We start from the raw sequence: 23,355 nt of genomic DNA, 5'->3' as shown, positions 1-23,355 counted from the left end.
AACAATATTCTTCAAACAAATTGAAATCATTGAATAATTTGGCAAACAACAAAGTTATATTAAAAAAGGGATACCTTCATGATTGTATTGTCAAGAGATTTGGAATCTGAAAGATTAATAATGAATTCACCAATAGATTTGATAGCAACCAGGGGGCATTCTGAGAGTTCAAGTTGTTTCAAAGGTGGAAATGTTAGGCAATATTGTTGAGGACACATGGCAACAAACTTTGGCAGATGGCTAAGTGTGACACCTTCCAATTCCGGTAGATGGTCATCAGTGTAGTGTCCAAATATGTATTCCAATTGCATGCAATCGTTGACGTAAAGCTTTTTCAATTTTGGAAAGACATTTCTTAAATTTTTGCCAACATTGTCATCATCTCCGATGTCTAGTATTATGTGTCTTAATTCATCACAATTCTCAATTGTCAAAGTTTCCACCAACATTCTTGGAGTAATAGAAAGGATAAACACAGATTTTATCTTCAAAAGACCAGACAACTTAAGCTCTTTTACATTGCACATGATATGTGGTAGTACTGGAAAACATTGTGCACGTTCCCATATTTGAAGATGGTGTGAACTTGATATCTGTAATGTAATCCCAATATAAAGGAACAATTAATCAAATCAAACATTATGGAGAAGTGTGTATACAACTTTTGGAAATGGAAACGTATAACATTTCTCTTATATAAGTCTTAAATATATGTTTTTGATATCTATAATTAATTTTGTGCATCTAACTTTTTGAAAAGCTTCAAATAATATCCAACTTCTAGTAGAAGGTAAAAGATGCATATTTAAAAGAGAACGTATCAAAACATAAGAAAAAAAAGTGAGAGTCTTACTGATTCTGATGAATTATTCTGCATTGGATCCTCATTAACTGATGGAACTTTAGTAGTTGACTTACTCCCAGATTTTTTTCTATAATTATTACCATGACAACATAAACAACTCAAAGATAAGATGTTGCATTTGATAGGGTCCACTTGTGTTTGTGCCTTGGAACCATCTCTAGAAGTGGAAGATGACTCATTCTTGAGCGATGACATGGAATGAGAATATTCTGGACAAATACCCATGAAATTTGGTAATTCACCAAGCTTTATTTCTTTCAATGAATTGAGTTCAACATGTTGATATTGGCCAAATATATATTGTAGCTTATCACATTTTTTTATGTTGATAACTTCTAGTACTGGAAAGTCTTCAAAAGAGAGGAAAGGAAATATTGATTCTAATTGATCACAACTTACAATAGAAAGAAAGCTTAGTTTTGGATACATTGCTCCATGACTCATGTCATTATTATCACCATCATCTATTACTATGTTTTTCAATCCCTTACAATCTGCTATCTTGAATTCCTCTAGCAGCACCAGGCTCTGAGAAGTTAACAGTGGAAAGAGGTTAACCATTAATGGGCAATCTGACAGTGACAAAGTCTTTAGATTGCAGAGATTTAGCTTGCAATTGAACAATATTTGAAGCTTTTTACACTCTTTTATTGATACCTTCTCCAAATTCTTTAAAGAGTAGTCAAAAGAAAGAGAACCATGGAATAGTACTTCCAAATTTTCCATTTCATCCAGTTCTAACATAACCAAGTTGGACAATACATTAAGAAATTGAGAACCATTAGTGTCGATGAGGCACTGTAATTTTGAAATACGTCTCAGACGTAGCTCTATAAGATCTTTCATATCTTGATCTATAGGAACAATCTCAGGCATGAGATTTCTCCATCCCATCTTAATTTCCTCTAGTTGAAGACCCTCTGTTGTTTGCATGAGATACTTGAATGTTTGTTTTGAAAAAACATATTTATTGCCATCAAATTTTTTAAAAGACACATATTTTGATAGTGAATCAGGAAGCATTGTCCACCCTTTACGGATATGATACCTTTGCAATTCGGGTAAGGTAATTTCTTGACAAAATTCATTAAAACTATCAATGAAGTACAACTCTTCAAGTGTTTTGCATCTTTTAATAACCTCAAATGGATCATTCCTTTGAATTTGACAATATTCCAAGTTTAACAATTTAAATTTCCCCAACTTTGCAATTTCGTCTGGTAATTCATTGATTTTGCAATCAACCAAATCAAGAGTTTCAAGACTTTGCAGATTTCCAAAAACAGAGATGTCGCCTAAATCAACTCCATCAACCAGTATCGATCGAATCTTTGACAATGAGTGAATTGAATATGGCAATGATAGGGGTCGTTTGTCATGACCTGAAAAGTACAAAACTTGAAGCTGGTCAATATTTTCAAGGAAATATTTTGGGACTTCCATACATCTACGATCTTCATCCCTTTCCACATCGAGAATTAGAGTCTCAATTTTGGAACAATCATACTTCCAAGAAGACAAATCCATGTCCTTCCCTTCACAAAATAAATATTTCATATTTTTTTCCATTTCAACCGATGATTTTTCATCTTTGTTCGACAAATTGACATGTCGAATCTCTTTGTATGCTATCCATTGAGCCGCTTCACGAACCAAATCATGCATTTTTACATGTTTTTCATCGACCCCCACCAACAAACATGAATCTATGAGTTTATCTTTAGCTACACCTACTTGGTTTCTAGCATCATTGTAGCTTCCGTAATTTTTTCCAAAAATGCCCGTTCCAATGCCAATTCTAGTTAGAATTTCAATAGGAATTTCTTTATCTTCTGGGAATAAAGAAGCTAAGAGAAATAATATCTTGGATTTTTCATACATAATAAGATCATAGCTAAGCTTCAAACATTTGTAAATTCCAACCTTTTCTTCATCAACATCGTCCATGGAAACAGTTTCCTTCAATAATTTTAAGGTAGTATCCCATTTGTGCTTACGATCTTGTTGGCCTTTTAAACTTTTGGCGATAACTGCAATTGCAACCGGCAATTGTTTGCACTCCTTAGCAATTTCACGTCCCGTGGCGATCAAACTTTTGGAAGAATTATTGTTTATACCGGCATACATTTTGAACATGGTCCATGCTTCTTCTTCAGGTAAGAGATCTAATTCAATCATCTTATCACATCCCATAATATTGGATATTCGTTTACTACGTGTGGTTATAAGAACTTTGCAACCTTTGTGATTGTCCTGTTTTGGAATTCCTATTAGTTCGAAATCAAGAGGTGGGCCTCCTTCCCACACATCATCCATTATTATAAGAACTTTTTCATCAGTTGTTAATCTGCTCCATAGTTTTTTGGCTCGGTCTGAGTAAGTACAATCCTCCCATTTCAATCCTAAAGATCCAGCAATATCATCTTGAATTTTTTTTGTATCAGGAGTAAATGAGACTGTTGTATCGATTACATGAGCGAATTCTTCAGACTTAAGCTCTTTACCCACTTCTTTGGCCAATGTAGTTTTTCCGGTGCCCCCCATCCCTTGCAATACGATCATATAGTTGTTGTCATCTTTTATTGCATCCAAAATCTCTTTGTATTTTGAATCTCTACTTGGAAAAGATATGTATTCTTTAGATGAGTAACGTTCAACATCCGGAAGACGGCGAGAGATTTCAATATTTTCAAATGTCCCTCCCTTTTCTGTTAGTTGTTTAATCTCTTCTATGTTATTTGCCAGCTCCTTTCCCTTTTTATATCGCCATATGCAATCATGACATAATCCAAAAAAGCATTTTTGTTTTGTTTGGGTGTCCTCTTGAACGAGCTTTTCAGCTTTCTCTTTCCATAAATGATAATCAGCTTCAATATCTTTATCATTTCCTGCTGCCACTTTAGCATGTTGCTCCATTGTTTTTATTTTTGCTTCCAACCAAATCTTTTTTTCTTTGAATTCATTAGCAGTGCATGTGAAGCAAAATACATGACGTAATTCTGCTAATGCCCCATTTATCAATTTCTCCACACAACCCTTTCCCAAATCAGCTAAGCAACTTTCCATCTAAATCAATTTAGTAGATCAAAGTTAGCCATAAATGTTTGACAAAGCTTCAAATAGACATTATATAGCTTAAAGTTTATTTTCTAAAAGCATTAAATATAGACTGAAAAGTACGACGATCAAATTTAAAAAAAGTTTAGTTATAGATATTGTCACATATGTTCGTCTTTATATTTTGGTAGTTTTGCGGTTAGTTTAGTATCATGTAATTTAAATGAAAAATGGAACTTGATGAAATATTTTAGTCAGGTCATAAATCTGTTGGAGAAATTTCAACAAGACATTCTGCCCAATCTTTCCAACAGATTTACAAAAGACGATTCGTGAAACCATGAATATGTATTTTTACCTTGCTTTCCAACAGGTTTACAAATAACCACTATCAAAGCATGCTCAATCTTCTTCCATTCACCAATCTGCAAAAAGTACAAAATAATGTTCAAACCAATTGAAATTCTGCAACAGAGAGTTTCAGGTTCAGAGAAATTTATTTAATATAAAGAATATACAATTTAAGAAAAATAACAAGAGAATGAGTCAACTAACAGTAAATGCAAATAGTCTTAAGAAAAATAGAATAAAGGCAACCAACCTTGAATATGTTTTCCAAAAGAATTACGAATAACCACTGTCTGACATTCTGAAGTCTTGTAAACAATCTTCTTCTTTTTTGCAATCAGCAGAGAGAATAAAGTAATATGGATAGTAGTATGAACAATCTGCAGTAACAAGCATCAAGAGAATAAGGTACAACTGTACAAGTTTTCAGTGCAATTCAAGTTATGCAGCAAAGACTCTAACAGCTATTCTCATTTTTTATTTTATATTTCATAATAAGGTACGTGTTTAATTTTTCTATATTGAGAAATTGAATAAAGAATCTGTTTTAAGAAAATATAGAACTAATGTTTTAAAAGTTTTAAAAAAATTACCAATATAAAACTTCTATTTTCCAAACCTTTATCTGTGTTTTAAGGGCAACAATTAATAGAACCGGCGGTCCTAAGCATGGATCGCGGGACGGGAGTTCAGGCCCCATAATTATAGGGGCACTTATAATTTTTTTACCCCTATATATATAAAGAAAATTTTCTATTTAAAAAAAATTTGTTAGAATCTTTTTTTAAAAATATTGGCTAACAAGATTATAGAGGCACTACAAAATCAAAATTAATAAAAGAATAAAAATTCCCATTAATAAAATATAAAGTAGAATAAAATCAATTAATTCCCTTAAAATAAAATCAATTAATATATCCATAATTTTAGGAACTTAAGAATTTAATTGAGACATTAAAATTAAAATATTGATATAGAGAATATTTTATATTATTGATAATGTTTTTTTATAGGTTAGAAGTCTTCTGACCGTGTCAAATTTTGACTAAGCTGTTGATCTTGATGGTGAAATTTTAACAGTTGAATCAAAATTAAGCTATATGATATTGAGTTCCTTAAAGACTTTTAATTGTTTTCCTAATGCATGCATAGCTTATAAATATAATATTGACTATTCTTATTAGTATTGCATGAAAGAAGTTTTTCTAAATTAAAATTATTAAAATCTTATTTGAGATCTATTATGTCACAAGATAGATTAAATAGTCTTGCGTTGATTTCAATTTAAAATAATTTTTTGAAGAACCTTGATTATGACCAAATTATTAATTATTTTGCAACAAAAATGCTAAGAGGATGATATTTAGATAATTTTAAAGGTTTGATCAATTTTTTTATAGAAAAAAATATCAGATCAAGAAGAAGAAGAATAACTCATTTTATAGTGGTTTATATTTTGATATAGTATAAACATTAATTCAAATATTCATAAGAGCATAACTCTTTTGATTCACCCAAGACACCCAAATTTAAAGAGTCGACCCTGAATAGAACTTATTCTTTATTTGATGAAGACTTATGTATCAAATAATTTTGTCTAATATGTATTCTTCCAAATGGTTTTGTTGAATCTGTATTCGTCGTTCAATAGTTTTATGTCATATTAAATATTATATGTTATAAAAAAAGTTTGGTTCTCAACAGATACAGAATATTCTATGAATATTATGTAATCCAATGTGGCGCAGATTTAAAGGTCAATAAAATCAAGTCAGAATATTGAAGAATCAAATCAGAATATTGAAGATTCAACAGTTTCTAATTTAGAAGATAAATTAGGAAACTTGTGATTGAAGACCTTTCTTTTAGCAGAAGATATCTTCAGATTTGTAACAGCCAATAGTGCTGCGGTTTGTAAGCCCAAGTCCAATTGGTAATAAGTTATAAATAGAAACCTTTGTAACCTAGTTTTAGAGACGAAGTTAAGCAAACCTTGTAATTGAAAAGATGTAGTCATTAGGGTATGTATAGGTAGACCACCCAGGTTGTGGGATGGCTGCCATGTCCTTCTCAAAACCTGTAGGTAAGAGAAGCTATTGTTCTCACTCGAAACCTGTAGGTAAGAGTTGAGTATTGTATTCTTGATTGAAGCAAGATGAAGTTAGTGTTCATTGTTAATTGTTTAAATAGTTGTTGCATGGTTGTAACAGTTAGGTATCACTGGGGAGTGAGCAGAGGTTCTCTTGTCTTAGATGGAGTTCTAAGATAAAGGTTGAATTGGGTAGTGACTAGGTAAACCAGAGGTTGTTTATCTGTAAACCAGAGGTTGTTTATCTGTAAACCAGAGGTTGTTTACATAAAATAGTACTACTGATAGTGAAATTTTCTTCCTGGCTTGGTAGCCCCTAGAGTAGGTAGTTAAACCGAACTGGGTTAACAATTCACTGTGTTATTTATCTTCTGCATTGTATTGTCTGTTCAGTCTTGGATGTTGTAACATCGTGTATAACATCAGGTTCAAGTTTGATAGTTGTTCCTTTTATAGAACCAATAAATATTACAATCTGGTTATGTTGACTAAACATACATGATCTCAGTACTCATGGACTCCTTCTTAGGGGTAATTAAAAATTGGGGCTCTTTCTGTTTTTCCTTTGCTAAGCTAATAACAGATCAGATGTCTTGACATCGTGAGTGACATGCTGAGTATGTCATACCAGAATTTCAGAATCGTTATAAGATAAGGAGGAATATTATACCATCTCAAAGGGACAGTTATGCTGGCCTTGGCTGTTATGTTTTAATTATGGTTGAAAGGTTGTAAAAATAAGAAACTGAGACCTTTACTGGGGCATTCAGAACCAAGTAGAGTCAAAGAATGTTGAATAATCATGCTTGTGGTCACCTTAGATTATCTAATTATAAAAAGGTGATTAGCTAGAAGCATGTGGATTGCACTTGATCAAGGTTGTTTAATAGTGATTCTACATGATAGAGAGAAGTAGTCTGGTTGATGAAAAAGTTGGCATTGCAATATTTTCATGTCAAGGTGGGGATTCAACATCTTTTGAGATTTCAAAATTCGAAAAGTCAAAAAAGCAACTAGAAAGTCGACAATAGACACTAGGATTGTGGAGCGGTTTGGCCAATGGTGATCAGATGTTGTCAGGTGAATTTTGAACATCTGGTTGCGGCAGAAATCTGCCAACGTGAGTTTGGCGGTAGTTTGCACTAGTACAGAAAATAGTTTTTACATCGGGCGAAAAAGACTTTTTACATCGGTTCTAGGCCCGATGTAAACACAGGCGATGTAAAAAGTCTGAGACATTTTACATCGGGTCAGAGCCCGATGTGAAAGTCATCATACCACATCGGTTGATTTCATAGGTCTGATGTGAAAAACAATAAAAAAATTTATTTAAAAAAAAAAATACGCAACCTTTTACATCGGTTTCTAAACGTGGCCGATGTAATAGACTGCTTTTCACATCGGTTTAGGGAAAATGTCTGATGTGAAAAATATTGAAATTTTTTATTTGAAAAATATAAGCCACATTTTACGTCGGATATAATTTTACACCGATGTAATAGACTGCTTTTTACATCGGTTTCGGTAAAGCCCGATGTAAAATGTCTTATGTTTTTTTACCACATAATGGTTGTTTTTCCTATTTTCCTGTTTTAACCTGTAATTTTTTCTGTACCTAATTTTCAATATAAGATTCATATACCACACAGACCAAAGAGGTCGCTATATATTTTTTACTCACAGCACACAGACCAAATAGCTAAGATGCATATATATGTTCGTCAAAATATACAAAAATATTAATCTAGAATAAACAAGTGTTCAAAATGATAAGAAAGGTTTACACGCGATTTTCTACTACAAGATAATTATCTCAAAGAAACATAAAGTACTTTCGCGCACTTGAAAAACCAACACGCATCCACGAGAAACATAAAGTTATCCTTTATATAACTCAAAGAAACATTTTGCCCAACGGAGTCGCAAATCATACAAATCTTCTTGTGTCAATTCTGTAGGATCATTAAATACCTACAATACGTAAATAACAATATAGAGTTAGAACAAAACTCAATTGCTTCTTCTGCAATGTACCTCTCAATAATCGATGCTTCCGGACGGTGTGGGTTCTTGGTATACCCTTTTAGGATCTTCATGTATCGCTCTATTGGATACATCCACCGTAAAAAAATTGGACCACATAATCTAATCTCCCTTACTAGATGAACAATCAAGTGAACCATAATGTCAAAAAATGAAGGAGGAAAAAACATCTCTAATTGGCACAAGATAACTGCAGCCTCATTTTCCAAATCTTCTAACTTTAATGGATCAATGGCTTTGCAACAAATTGCATTGAAAAACAGGCACAACCTAGTTATAGTCTTCCTAACATTGTTAGGCAATATCCCACGAATAGCCACTGGTAGTAGTTGTTGCATTAAGACATGACAGTCATGAGATTTTAAGCCAACTAATTTGAGATCTTTAACCGATACAAGCCTCTTGACATTTGATGAGTAACCATGCGGCACTTTGATACTTTCTAAACACTCACAAAAACTTGTTTTCTCTTTTTTCGACAAAGTGTAGCAGGCAGGAGGCAAATACGTCTTGTTACCTACATAATGTTATCATCAAGAATTTCAACAATTAAAGTTATGAACATGCTATTTTAACATCAAAAGGTAATGATAGCTTAATTTGAACACATAGTTGGTACCTATATATTGTGGAGTTAGCTCTTCTCGTATACCCATCACGCCCAAATCTAGACGAGCATTAATACCATCCTTTGTCTTGCCTTGAATGTTGAGAAGTGTCCCGATTACACTATCACATACATTTTTCTCCACGTGCATCACATCAATACAATGTCTTACCTCAAGACTAGACCAATATGGAAGATCGAAGAAAACCGACCTCTTTTTCCATATATTTTTAGCAATAGGCCGTTTTTGGTACTTTCCAAAAATAGCAGTAATGCCCTGTTGTCGTTGATAAACTTCCTCTCCAGTTAAGGGCTTTGGAGCAACACCATACTCTTGTTCCCCATTAAAAGCTTTCCGCAATCTACGATATGGATGATAACGATTTAGAAATTTTCGATGCCCGAGATAAACAGTCTTCTTTCCTTTTTCAAGCTGATGGTAACATGTGTCTTTTTCACATATAGGACACGCTTTATGCCCTTTAACTTTATACCCAGACAAATTGCCATATGCCGGAAAATCGTTGATGGTGCAAAACAACATGGCACGCATATTGAACTGTTCACCAGAATGCGCATCGAAAACATCCACCCCTTCCTCCCACAACACTTTTAAATCATCGATCAGTGGACTTAGATAAACATCTATGTCGTTTCCTGGTTGTTTTGGGCCCGAAATCATCATGGATAACATCACATATTTACGCTTCATGCACAACCTAGGAGATAGGTTGTAAATCATCAGAAGAACAGGCCAAGAAGTATGGTTAGTATTTAGATTACCAAACGGATTCATTCCATCAGTAGAAAGTCCAAGTCTAAGGTTTCTCGACTCTTTGCCAAAATTTGGAAACAAAGAATCTATTTTCTTCCATTGCAAAGAATCAGCTACATGGCGGATTTTTCCATCACATTTTCTTTCTTCTGCATGCCATCTAAGATTCTTTGCATCGTTTGCATTAGCGAATAATCTCTTGAACCTTGAAATTATTGGTAGGTACCATACCACTTTTGCGGGAGGACCCTTTTTGACCTCGTCATCATCACTAGATTCACCATGTCTCTTTTTGTAGCGTGACGCCTTGCACTTCGGACAATGGTTATAGTTTACATACTCTTTTCTGTATAATATGCAATCATTAGGACATGCATGTATCTTTTCATACTCCAAACCCATCGGACACAGTATTTTCTTCGCCTCGTAATAACGACTTGGCAGTACGTTACCTTCTGGAAGCATTTGTGTCAACAGTTCAAGCAATTCGGTAAAACTTTTGTCAGTCCACCCGTTAATTGCCTTCAGATTAAACAATTTTAACACGGCTGACAAACGTGTAAAATTTGTGCATCCCGGGTACAAAGGTGTATCCTTGTCATTGCATAAACTATCATACGCATGTGCCCTCTTAAACGAATCTTGTCCAATATCACACATCATGTCTTCCAGACGATCATCCATTTCTACACTAACATTATCTCTTTGGGACACGTTTGAATTTTCTACCACTTCACCGTGCCATATCCATTGTGTATAGTTTTGACAAATCCCTTCACAAATTAGATGATCCATGATTTTTTTCTTACTAAGCTTTGGTTCTTTATTTGCACAACGAACACATGGACAGAAAAAAAGCGTAGGCTGACTATCTTCAGCATTACTTTTAGGAGGAGGAAGATCTTTTTTAGCATTACTTTCAGCAAACTCTAGAAATTCCATCACCCCCTGTTCGTACTCATCACTTAATCGATTAGCTCTCATCCAACTACGATCCATACCTACAACGTAAACTTAATTAATACTTAGAATAAATTCTAAGTATAGTTTTTATATAATATCAAATAATTGTTATAGCATATGTTATGAGGGACAACACTTTAGGCTCAATAAAGTATTCTTTTAATTAATACTTAGAATCAATTCTAAGTATAGTTTATATATAATATTCATACCAACAACGTAAACTTAAGAACAACTAAAACATTGGTGAAATTTGAATGAACTCAAAATTCACACCTTCTTTTAACTTTTAACGAGGGAGAACACTTTAGGCTCACTCAAGTAATCTTTTAATACTTAGAATCAATTCTAAGTATAGTATATATATAATATTCATTTTGAGACGTGTATATATATATATATATATATATATATATGTGTGTGTTCAAATCGCATAGGTCAAAGTATATTTAATCACTAATTTTAATTTGTAACCTTTAATCACTTTTCCTAAGGAAGCACTGAATTATTTTATCAATTTTCAAAGGCAGTGAATTATAATATAGAGCCTCACTTTTTGAGCTACATGAAAAGGCCTCTAAAAATAATAATTGACAGGTATATTACACTGAAAGCGTATGACATATGTGAGATATATAAGTAGTGGCGTGATGGTAAGTAACAGCTATTTTATTTTACAGCCAGCAATTCAATTCTTTCTGATGTAACTTTTAAAGATTAGTATTCATTTATGGATAGAAGTGTGTAATGATTAATATTCAATGCATTTAAAGATTAGTTAATGATTTAATAATACATTTATCATATATGGTTATAAATATCTTTTTAATAAATAAAATTAATGTTAAATATTTTGAAAAAAAATTAGTATTAAATATATGTTTTATTTTTTATTACAGAACAAACTAGTATATATATATATATATATATATAGTTTTGATTATAATACCTTATCTATTTTTATTTGATTATAAGAAATAGAGTAAGATCTACTATTATTTCCATACTAATAAAGTGATTAATGAATCCTTTTAAAATTAAATTTCTAAAATAATATTTTCTTTATAATATAATTTTTAAATTGGCTTAACAGACAAATATTATATATTTTATTTGCAATTTATGTAATATATTTTATTTGCAATTTATGTTGAAGTAAAACAATTAAATGAAATTAGAAACTCCAAGCTTAAACACCTCCAAAAAAGAGGCTAATCAAGATGGGCTGGGCACTAAGTATAGTGATATGAATTTGATTAATTACACTTTGTAGGTAGGGTCACATTATCACAATGTCAAAAAGAAATTATTCATACACCTAATAAGTCTAGGAATATACCTTGTAAGGTAAAAAATTCAATCATTCTTCTAATCAATTATTTTCATTCTGCTTAAAAGAAAAAACATGTCGATAAAATTTGTGTTGCCGTAGGTCCTACAAAACAAGGGCATCCTATTTCATCCATTATCAGAACTATTCTGTCTCGACAAAAAAGAAGAAAAGAAAATTAACATTACCACGTGAATAGTTTTTCACAAACGTTTTGTAACTAAACTTTACCAAGAACAAAAATCTAGCAAGATTTAGAAATCAGTTTTTTTTTTTAAATTAGATATTGTCTGCACAAAATTACATAGATGAATCCTTGAGATTAAAGACAAATATAACAAGTTATAAAACTATAAGGCTCAATTTTTTGTATTACAAGTAAAAATATTATACATTTTATGAGAATCATTTTAATAACAGTAAAATGATAGCAAGATAATGTAGTAGGTTACCTTAGAAAGAGGAGGCAACAAGTGGTGGTGGTGACGGCCGAGGAAGGGTTACGGCGGAAGAAACTGGTTGGAGACGGCGGACAAAACTGGGTGACGGCGGAGGAAGGGTGACGGCGGAAGAACCTGGTTGGAGCGGCGGACGAAACTGGGTGACGGCGGAAGAAACGGTAGCCGGTGGTGGTTATGGCGGAGGAAGGGTGAGAAATAGCGCAGAAAGAAGAAAATAGTGGAAGGGGCTGAGAAATAACGTAGAAAGAAGAAAATGAAACGTTTGAGTATAGTTAGGGTTTTAGTGGAAATGAGGACTTTTCCCATCGGTGGAAATATGGGCTGATGTAACAGGCTTTATAAATTAATTTCGTTTTAATTACAACTTTGCCACCGCATTATGTTTTCCTATCGGTGGAAATATGGGCTGATGTAAAAGCCCAATTAGTAAACTTTTTCCATCGGGTTATTATTAGCACCGATGTAAATGGCTTTATAAACTATTTTCATTTTAATTACAAGTTTGCCACCGCATTATTTTTTCCATCATTGGAGTTAAATGTCTGATGTAAAATCATTAAATCATATTTTTTTCACATCAGTTTATTATAAAACCTGATGTAAAATCCTTTAAGAAATATTTTACACATCAGTTATCTTGATACCTGATGTAAAATCTTGAAACCAAATCTCTTATTTTTAGTAGTGTTGGATCGAATGCAAACGATTTGCAGTTATTAAACTTGGTCATTTCGCCTTGGTGATTTGTTCATTAATATTAGAATATTACAAATATTTTTTTATATTAATTTAGATATACTCTAAATATTCTAAATTAATATAATGAATATTGTAAACAAGTTATGAATAATTGAATATCCAGCAGCCCAACAAACAAACAAACAAACAAGGAAATAGTCTACAAACAATAAAAAAAAAGAAAGTGAAATAGTAAAAAAAATAAAGGCAACCAACCATGAATATTTACCTTAATTTCCAATATACTTTCAGCTCATGCTCAAGTCTTGTGAACAGTCTCCTTCCGTCACCAATCTGTAAAGAGAACAATGTAATGTTCAAAGCAATTGAAATTTAGCAGTCCTTTTTTCCTTTATACATCTTTCCAAAAAACAATGCCAGTGAATTAAGAAAAATGTCTCAGTACGTAGAGAGAACTTTCAATATTATGTTTGATAATTGATAGTATACAACTACAATGCCAGTGAATTAAGAAAAATAAGATGATTCTTAAATGCACTAAACCATAAATGTGTTTTTTACCTTTGATTTCCACCTGATTTACGAATAACTACTTTCAGCTCATACTCACTCTTGAAAACAATCTTCTTCCTTTCACCAATCTGCAATAATTAAGAAAGAAAATGTTCAAAGCAATTATAAACATTCCACATACTCTAAACAACATTCCTTATTTTCTTTACACTTGTTTTTCAAAATAATTATGTAATGAAATTTGGTTAACATAAAGAATAAACAATTTAATGTTTGAAAAATGTCTCACTAGAAAGAACTTCTAATACTTATTTTACCTTATTTTTCAACAGATCGAGAGAACAATATTCCTCTTCCTTTTTTAATAAGCAATATTCTCCAGACTGATTTTAGGATGATCGACTGACCCCACAAACTAACACAAGTCTTTTCAGCATGCTTTGACCTCACTCGCACGCTTTCCGGGAAACTTCCCAGAAGGTCACCCATCCTAGAATTTCTCTAAGTTAAGCACGCTTAACCGTGGAGTTCTTATGGATCAGTGCTTGACTTAGAGCAATTCTGGGATGGGTGACCTTCTTGGAAGTTTCCCGAAAAGCGTGCGAGTGAGGTCAAAGCATGCTGAAAAGACCTATGTTGGTTTGTGGGGTCAGTCGATCATCCCGAAAGCAATCTGAGGCGTTACAAAAGGTATCAGAGTCAGACCTCTCCCTATATGATGTGGTTCGAGGATGAACCATGCGGAAGCTGGTCGGCATGTAACACCCAAGGCCGAAGAAGGCGAGGGGTGGTTGCACCGCATGTAACACCTGAGGCCGAAGAGGGCAAAGGTGTTCGCCACATCGGAATGAGAGGAATCCTGAGGCTATGCAGGTATGGGACTGCATGGTTGAAGGAAAGTTTATAAGGATTGATGGGTACTAGCTATACCTACAAGATGCATCTTCTTATTGATAGCCTGTTCCAAAAGAACTCCACAGTTAAGCGTGCTTGACTTAGAGCAATTCTGGGATGGGTGACCTTCTAGGAAGTTTCTCAGAAAGCGTGCGAGTGAGGTCAAAGCATCGTGAAAAGACCTGTGTTGGTTTGTGGGGTCAGTCAATCATCCCGAAAGCAATATGAGGCTATACAGATAGTATATCAATGGATTTTGTGACAGGATTGCCCAATACTCTAAGAGGACATAATATGATTTGGATGATGGTTGATAGGCTCACGAAATCGGCTCATTTCATTCCAATTAGTGTTCATTTTCCTAAAGTAATGTTGGCGGAGATTTATATTCGTGTGATTATGAAGCTCCATGGGGTTTCATTGAATATTGTTTCTGATACAGGTTTGAGGTTTACTTCTGGATTTTGGAAGAGTTTGCACGATGCGTTGGGCTCTAAGTTGAGATTGAGTTCTACGTATCATCCACAGACGGATGTCCAGACGGAGAGGAATCTTCAGTCATTGGTGGATTTGTTGAGAGCTTGTATGGTCGGAGATGTAGAACACCTTTGTGTTGGTATGAATATGGTGAGAGCGTAGTTCTTGGGCCTGAGATTGTTCGACAGACTACAGAAAAGGTGAAGTTAATTCGGGATAAGATGAAAACTTCGCTTAGTAGGAAAATGAGTTACCATGATAAGAGAAGGAAAGATCTTGAGTTTCAAGAGGGAGACCGTGTGTTCTTAAGAGTCACTTTGGTGACCGGTGTAGACCGCGCCTTGAAATTGAGGAAGCTTACTCATCGGTTTATCGGTCCGTATACAATTTCTAACAACGTGGAGACTATTGGATATAGGGTGGCCTTGCCACCTAACCTGTCGAATTTGCATGATGTGTTCCATGTGTCGCAACTCCGAAAGTATATTTTAAATCCATCTCATGTGATTTTTATGGATGATGTGAAAGTGTGGGATAATCTTACAGTTGAAAATGTGCCTGTGTCGCAACTCCTTTTAACCTTATATTTGCAGATGTGTATGGACTAGCACATATGGTTTCCTCTTCTAGTTTTAAATATCTACTTAGTTGTATTGATGCTTTCACGAAGTACACTTGGATTTTTTTGCTTTGGCAAGAATATGAGGTTTATTCAGTTTGCACAACATCCATCTTTACCCTTAACACTCATTTTAACAACAAGGTTAAGACAGTTAAAACTAATAGAGGTGGTGAGTTTCAACCATTCTCTGCATTTCTTGCACCACAAGGCACGACTCACAAGTTGACTTGTCCGCATACTCACCATCAAAATGGTTCAATAAAGAGGAAACAAATGCATGTGGTGCAAATAGGCCTTACAATATTAGCTCAAACTTCTTTTCCCTAAAATAGTTTAGACCAAGTCTTTCAAGCTGCTACTTATCTCATCAACAGGAGACCCAATACAGGTTTGTACATGCACTCTCCTTATTTCCTACTCTATCATAATACCCTTGATTAAAAATTTCTTAAAGCCCTTTAGTGAGCATGTTATTCTCATCTTAGACCTTACATTCTTCATAATTTTGCATATCATTTAAGAGAATGTGTGTTCCTAGGTTATTCTTCTAATCACAAAAGGTATAAATGATGGGCTAATGATGGCAGGATTCACATCTCTAAGGATGTAATTTTCAATGAGCTCAAGTTTCCCTACAACTTTCTCTTTCCTCCTCTTTAAGATAAATTTCCTCAATTACTTCCAACTCCATTTTAGGTCCTCTTTCATTTTATGCCTTTAATACCATTCCATCTCATTCATCAATCGAAATATAATATCTCCACTTACTTTGTTTTTAAGGAACTCTCCTAATCCATCTTCTAACCCTAATCCATGTCCTACTTTTAACCAATCCCTCTCATCTCATACCCTACATTCTAACAGTACCACTGACCTACCAGGTTTCAATAAACCTTCATCCTCTCCTATAATAACCAGTCCTAATGAGACAACCAACCTTATTTCCTCAAATCAATCTTTATCTCAACATTTCTATCATCACTCTGATTCAGTCTCTTCTCTCTTTAACCCACCTTCATCCTGACACACATTCATTCAAACATCTTTTATTCCTCTCCTTCCATCACGAAGAGTTCATCCTCAAAATACTCACTCCATGACCACTAGAGCCAAGGATGGCCTTGTGTAACCAATACTTCACCCTACACTTCTCCTAATTGAACTTGAACCTACCTCATAGATATTTTCTTTCAAATATCCTAGGTGGTTAGATTCTATGAAGGTTGAACATGAAGCCTTACTTAACAACAAAACCTAGAGTCTTACAACTCTCCCCCCCCCCCCCCCATTATAAGTGTAATATGATGCACATGGGTGTTCAGGATTAAGTGAAATCCAGATGGTTATGTACAAAATTACCAAGCCATACTCGTGGCTATAAGCTACCATTGAGTCCAAGGGTTTGATTTTCAATAAATATTCTCTCTAGTAGAAAATCTAAGGCAATTTCTCATTACACGCTTATGTAATGGGGAGCACCATTGAAAACCCCAAAATAGCATTGGGTTTATTCGTAGATACTTCTCTGAACGCACCAAATACTTTTTTTTGTTAAATTTTAGATCGGAGATACATCTCTGAATAAACCCAAGGTTAATTCGTAGATACATCTCTGAAAATACCCCCAAAGACATTTCCACCAGTTTCATTCAGAAGATTTTTTTAACGACTCGGTGATATTTTCAAAGATGTATCTTTAAAAATCTCAAGCGGGAAATTGAATATATGACCACCTTGCATGATCATCTTTCTCACATTCCAAACTCCTTCCGTAACCAAAAAGGAAGCAAATTAAGCTGTAATTTAAGATAAAGTTCCATTATTTCATCCCTCATTTCTTGTAGTGATCTTGTGTTTGAGCTGAAAAAATATGCTCATTGTCTAGATTTACATATCCAAACTCACCAACCCTAATTTAAGAAGTCTATATTTGAATTCTTTTGTTACTAGTTTTTAAGCATTTTCTTATTTTGATTCTTATTAGATATGGAGCACCCGAATATGTTTCTCAAAGGTGTGGTATGTAACGATGTAAAACATGATATAGCAATGGATAATGTTAAACTAGATGAAGTGAAGCATGATATTAAACTAGATGAAGCAAGGGGAAGGTCCAACTCATCAACTTTGAACTATAGACTGATGACGATTTAAAGGTTATATGGAGTGTTTTTCTCCATTAAGATTCAAGGGGTCCAATTAAAGTGGATGCAAAGATTCAAAGATCTGTCGAGGATACAATCGTTATGTTACAGCGTCCCAATGATAACTTTATGTAATGTTAAATTTATTTTAATGACTATCTGGGTAGTGAATGTTTTAATTTAATGTCATGTTGATGTTGGTTTATTTTTTAATTTGGTTATGTCATGTATCTTTAGAGTTTTCCTCGTATTAGGTGATGTTCCGATATATATATATATATATATATATATATATATATATATATATATATATATATATATATATATATATATATATATATAAATATAAATATCCGAAGACACCCTTAAAAAAACTTCACAATTGCATCTTCGGATTTAATTTAGTGTAAAATTAATATTGGTGCGTTTGAAGATATATCTCTAAAATTATGGGGCATTTGTTTTCAATTTTCTACGGGCCTTAGAGAAGATATAAGGGTGCAAAGAGAAATTTCGGAAACAAAATCACTACTGCATTTATAACCCATGCCTTTTCAATTCGGTCAAGTTAGCACATTAAACCTGGGCTGAGAGATCGAGCCACTTGACCCATTTGAACAATTAGATCGAGACCCATTGTAAGTCTTATCTTGTACCTCCCTCTAAACTGCATGTGCTCAATTCATTATACATATGCATGACAGCGGCCCCACCGTCTTCAAGCTTCACCCAATCCATGTATTGAGCATCTGCAATTTGAGGTACTTGAGGCAATATGCGCTCAAACTCCTTGATATAATCCTCAACATCTCTTCTTTGTTTCAACGATTATAGTTGTTTGAACACGTCACCCTCTATTATATCTCCATACTTGTTCGGCAACGCCTCTTTGAAAATCTCCCATGCAATATCTACTTCACTTTCCCATTAAGCTTTGAACAAATGAATTGTTGACCCCGCCATAAACAGTTATGCTAAATTTACCTTTAGTCTGAGACTCGTGTCTTGTACCCATAAGTAAGCCTCAGCTCAAGTAATTTTTTTGATCCAATGACCTTGTATCTCTATCATTATTGCATGTGTCCAGAAAAACTATATTGTGAGACTTTGAAGCTAAAGCAAGGTGAGATATTTTCCTTGATGACAATAAGGCTTACAAGTGTTATGGTATTGGTACGATCGTATTTAAAATGTTCTATAAGCATGTTTGATGATATATGTGTTATTGTACTAGAGTTGAACATGGGGTATTGAAGATTTTGCCTGGTGAAGTGATCATGACAATGGATAACCATGTCAGAACAGTTTATAGAGTTTTGCAAAATACAATGGATAACCATGTTACCATTGAGTTTTCATCGAATTTCTGAAATCAAAAAGCCAAAAAATGTTTCGAGATTTCAAAAATTAGAAAGCAGAAAAATCAACTAGAAAGTCGACAATAAATACTAAGATTGCGGGGCCATTTGGACAATGGGGATCAGAGGTTTTCATGTGGATTTTAAACATCTAGTTGCGGTAGAAATCTAATAGCACGAGTTTGGTAGTAGTTTGGGTCAAATAAATTTGGTCATTTTGACTCGCTGATTTAATCATTAATACTAGAATATTATGAATATTTTTTATTAACTTAGATTTATGCTAAAATATTTAAAAATACTCTAAATATTCAAAATTAATATATAAAATATTATAAACAAGCTATGAATAATTAAATATCCAGCAGCTCAACAAACAAACCTGAAAATAGTCTACAAACAATAAAAAAGTGAAATAGTAAACAAAATAAAGGCCACCAACCATGAATTTTTTTTACCTTGATTTCCAATAGATTTACCAATAACTACTTTCAGCTCATGCTCAAGTCTTGTAAACAGTCTTCTTTCTTTACCAACCTGTAAAGAGAACAGTTAATGTTCAAAGCAATTGAAATTCAGCTAATTATAAAAAAGTGATTGCTAGAAGAAAGAGGATTGCACTTGATCAATATTGTTTAATAGTGATTCAACGTGGTAGAGAGAAGCAGTGTGGTTGATGGAAAAAAAGGCATTACAATGTTTTCATGTCAAGGTGGAGTTCGTTGAAGTATGCCTAAATACCTTAAGGGACTAAGAGAAAGAAAATATGTTTTGAGATTTTAAAATTCGGAAAGTAAAAGAAAGCAACCAGAAAGTCGAAAAACACACTAAGATAACGGAGCAATTTGGCCGATGGTGATCAGAGGCTGTCAGGTGGATTTTGAACGTCTGGTGGCATCAGAAACCTGGCAGCGCGAGTTTGGAAGTAGTTTGGATCCAATCCCAATGATTCGCAAGTATTAAACTTGACCATTTCGGCTCGCTGGTTCATTCATTAATTTTAGAATTTTATGAATATTTTTTATATTAATTTAAATATACTCTAAAATATTTAGAAATACTCTAAATATTCTAAATTAATATTAAAATATAAAAATAAGCTATGAATAATTGAAAATCCAGCAGCCAAACAAACATGAAAATAGTCTTAAAAAAAAGTGAAATAGTAAACAAAATAAAGGCAACCACCATGAACTATTTTTTTTTACCTTGATATCCAATAGATTTACAAACAACTACTTTAAGCTCATGCTCAAGTATTGTGAACAATCTTTTTCCTTCACCAATCTGCAAAGAGAATAAAGTAATGTTCAAAACAATTGAAATTCAGCAGCAGAGGACTAAATATTTCAAGGTTCAATCTTTGTTTTATCACCATGTCATATACATACTTCCAAGAATAACAAAGTAAAGAAATTTGTTTTACATAAAAACTATTTAATGTTGGAAAAATGTCTTAGTGGAAAGAACTTTCAATATTATGTTTGATAATTAAGAAAAATAAGATGAGTCTTAAACGAAATTAACCATAAATGTGTTTTTTTTTACCTATGATTTTCAACAGATTTACAAATAACTAATTTCAGCTCATGCGCACTCTTGTGAACAATCTTCTTAATTCCTTTCACCCATCTGCAAAAATGAAGAAGAAGAAAAATGTTCAAAGCAATTGAAATTCTATACAACATTCTTTTTAAAAATAATTATGTAAAGAAATTTGGTTAACATAAAGAATAAACAATTTAATGTTTGAAAATTGTCTCACTAGAAAGAACTTCTAATATTTATTTTACCTTGTTTTTCAACAGATCGAGAGAACAATATTCCTCTTCCTTGAAACTGCAGTGAGAAGCATCAAGAGAATAATTGTAATATTTGAGAAAGTTTACAACTAGTGATTCATATAAAGCAACAATAATAGTTCTCACTTCTCAATTTCAAAGTTATAATCAAATCATTGTATTAGCTTCTGTCGTTTAGCTTCAATAATTAATTGAAATCAATAGTCCTATTACAATTCCACTAACTTTATTTGATAAACACTTTGGTAGGTACCAAATAGTTTTGTTGAATAGTTTGGTATATACTTTATTTCATTTCCATTAACTTTGTCGGAGACCTTTATATAATTGAAATCATTTCCATTAACTTTGTTGGAGACCTTTATTAATTAATCGGTAACAACCAAAATGCATTCAATAGTTCGATTTCATTAAAAGAAAAAACTAAAAAATGGAATATTTTATGAAAAATACTAACATGTCTCCGGTTTTTCTAATATAGAAACTTTAATTTTGGAGTAAATATTTTTGAAACATACTTAAAATGAAATGTTTATTCAATTCCATCTTCAAAACTATTTATATTTATATTAAATAAATTAAAATTTGAGTGAAGACCTATTTTAATTTATCTTTAATGTTTTATTTGCGGTTTTGGAAAAGAGGGGGGAGGATTTCCGAAAACAAATTTTTTAAAAAATTACGAAAAATAATTGACAACATAATTATCCCTTTGCAATTGGTTCTTAGTCGGAATCCTATTGAGGATTAATCTCCATCCGAACAAATGCAATTTTGACTGAACTTTAGCCTCCCAAAGATGAATAATGGCGATTACTGACATCCCTATTGACGTAATCTTAGAAATGTTTTTGAATGAAAAATTGTGGGTTGATTTAATTCATGAAAAGTTCTCATGACCGCTTAACCACAATCTTACCTAACACGCATATAATTAAGTTAATCATGCTCAATATTACATATTGTAATATTATAAAAATATGTTAGGAAAACACATATATGAGGTAGAAATTGATTTACTTATGATGTTTAAAGACTGAGCCGAGAATCGTCCTGCTCTAATACCAATTATAACACCCCATATATATATATATATATATATATATATATATATATATATATATATATATATATATATATATATATATATATATATAAAAAAATACATTATCCATGATCTTACTAGATACTTTTTTTTTATAAGCAAAATTGGATTAAAAAGAACTAGGGGTGCTAAACCCAACATACAAATCCCTAACAGTTGTCAACTATTGCACCCCAAAATTTGCTCTTTTTATTTGAGCTATAAGTTATGGATGACGTTTATTTCATCATTCTAAAATCAAGAAAAATAATCAAGAGTTACGATTTTTCAACAGAGAATTCAATGAGACAAGTTTTGTTATTGCTTATCATATCAAGTGTTCTCTTCAGGTATTGTGCATCTCGAAGAATATGGGGTTTGCATCTCGTCATAATTGTGTTTGTTAATTGAGGTTCATTGGATATCTTTCACTAGATTCCTTAAGATAGTGTTTCGGTAAAGAACACCAAATGAAGAGGGATTTTGTCAAATGAATTGAATTGTAAGAGACGCAAAGATGATGTTATGATCAAGTTTGATACTTATTTCCTGCAATGTAAGTTTGATGGAAGAGTTGAATTGGTACTGTAACACCCTATTTCTATTAGATTTTATTTAATTAGGATTATTTGATATTTGGTATTGTTTGTGTGTTTTATTTAATAATTGTTTGAGTGATAATTATTTAATTGTGTGGTAATATGTGATTTAGCTAATTAATAAATAGTAGAATCATATTAGAATTAGCTATTGGGCTTAGTTGATTTAGTTATGAGAATAGTGGATGGGTTAGGCCCAATGACATAATGAGAGTTAGAAGAGAATTTTATGGCTTAACCTAAATTAGAGAGAAAGATAGAAAGATAGAAAGAAGAGAAAAGAGGCAAGAGAAAAACAAAGAGGAGATTGGTAGATTTCATCAAGAGGGTGGATTAAGAGTTAGAGGTATGAGTTAGAATCCAAATTGTTGTAGAATCTATGATTGGGTAATGTATGTGTTTGTGTGAATCTCTTCAATCTTTGTAATTCCATGAAAATGTATGAACCCTAATTTCTATGCTATTTTCTTTGAATTTACATGATTAAACATGATTTTGATGATATGTGTTGTTCAATAATGATGACTACTGGTTGTATTTGATGTTTATTGATGTTTGGAAGTGATTTGGAATGGTGGGTGTGTGATTTCGCAGTTCCTTATTCGCTGTTATTTTTCTGCATAAT

General features: G+C 32.8%; 2 protein-coding genes across 4 annotated transcripts in view; both read right to left on the bottom strand.

The window, feature by feature from the left end:
• LOC131593401 (uncharacterized) overlaps positions 1 to 21,226 on the bottom strand; it is a 32,129-nt gene extending 10,903 nt beyond the window's left edge. For all 3 annotated transcript variants that reach the window (XM_058865886.1, XM_058865887.1, XM_058865888.1), the window contains exons 1-10: positions 21,039 to 21,226; positions 20,794 to 20,877; positions 20,454 to 20,532; positions 19,704 to 19,782; positions 13,799 to 13,878; positions 13,506 to 13,570; positions 4,524 to 4,650; positions 4,281 to 4,347; positions 854 to 3,931; positions 75 to 593 (exon numbers count right to left, since the gene is read on the bottom strand). In XM_058865886.1, coding sequence (XP_058721869.1) covers positions 75 to 593; positions 854 to 3,931 — 3,597 coding nt within the window. In that variant the 5' untranslated portion in view covers positions 4,281 to 4,347; positions 4,524 to 4,650; positions 13,506 to 13,570; ... (3 more) ...; positions 20,794 to 20,877; positions 21,039 to 21,226. The remainder of the gene's footprint in view (positions 1 to 74; positions 594 to 853; positions 3,932 to 4,280; positions 4,348 to 4,523; positions 4,651 to 13,505; positions 13,571 to 13,798; positions 13,879 to 19,703; positions 19,783 to 20,453; positions 20,533 to 20,793; positions 20,878 to 21,038) is intronic.
• Positions 4,657 to 13,493, bottom strand: LOC131593402 (uncharacterized). Its single transcript, XM_058865889.1, has one exon. It carries the CDS (start codon positions 10,781 to 10,783, stop codon positions 8,969 to 8,971), a length of 1,815 nt encoding a protein of 604 aa, XP_058721872.1. The 5' UTR covers positions 10,784 to 13,493; the 3' UTR covers positions 4,657 to 8,968.
• Positions 21,227 to 23,355: the final 2,129 nt, after the last annotated feature.

Source organism: Vicia villosa, linkage group LG3, assembly GCF_029867415.1.
Source record: "Vicia villosa cultivar HV-30 ecotype Madison, WI linkage group LG3, Vvil1.0, whole genome shotgun sequence".
Taxonomy (NCBI): Eukaryota; Viridiplantae; Streptophyta; class Magnoliopsida; order Fabales; family Fabaceae; genus Vicia; species Vicia villosa.
This window is presented reverse-complemented; position numbering and strand designations above follow the sequence as displayed.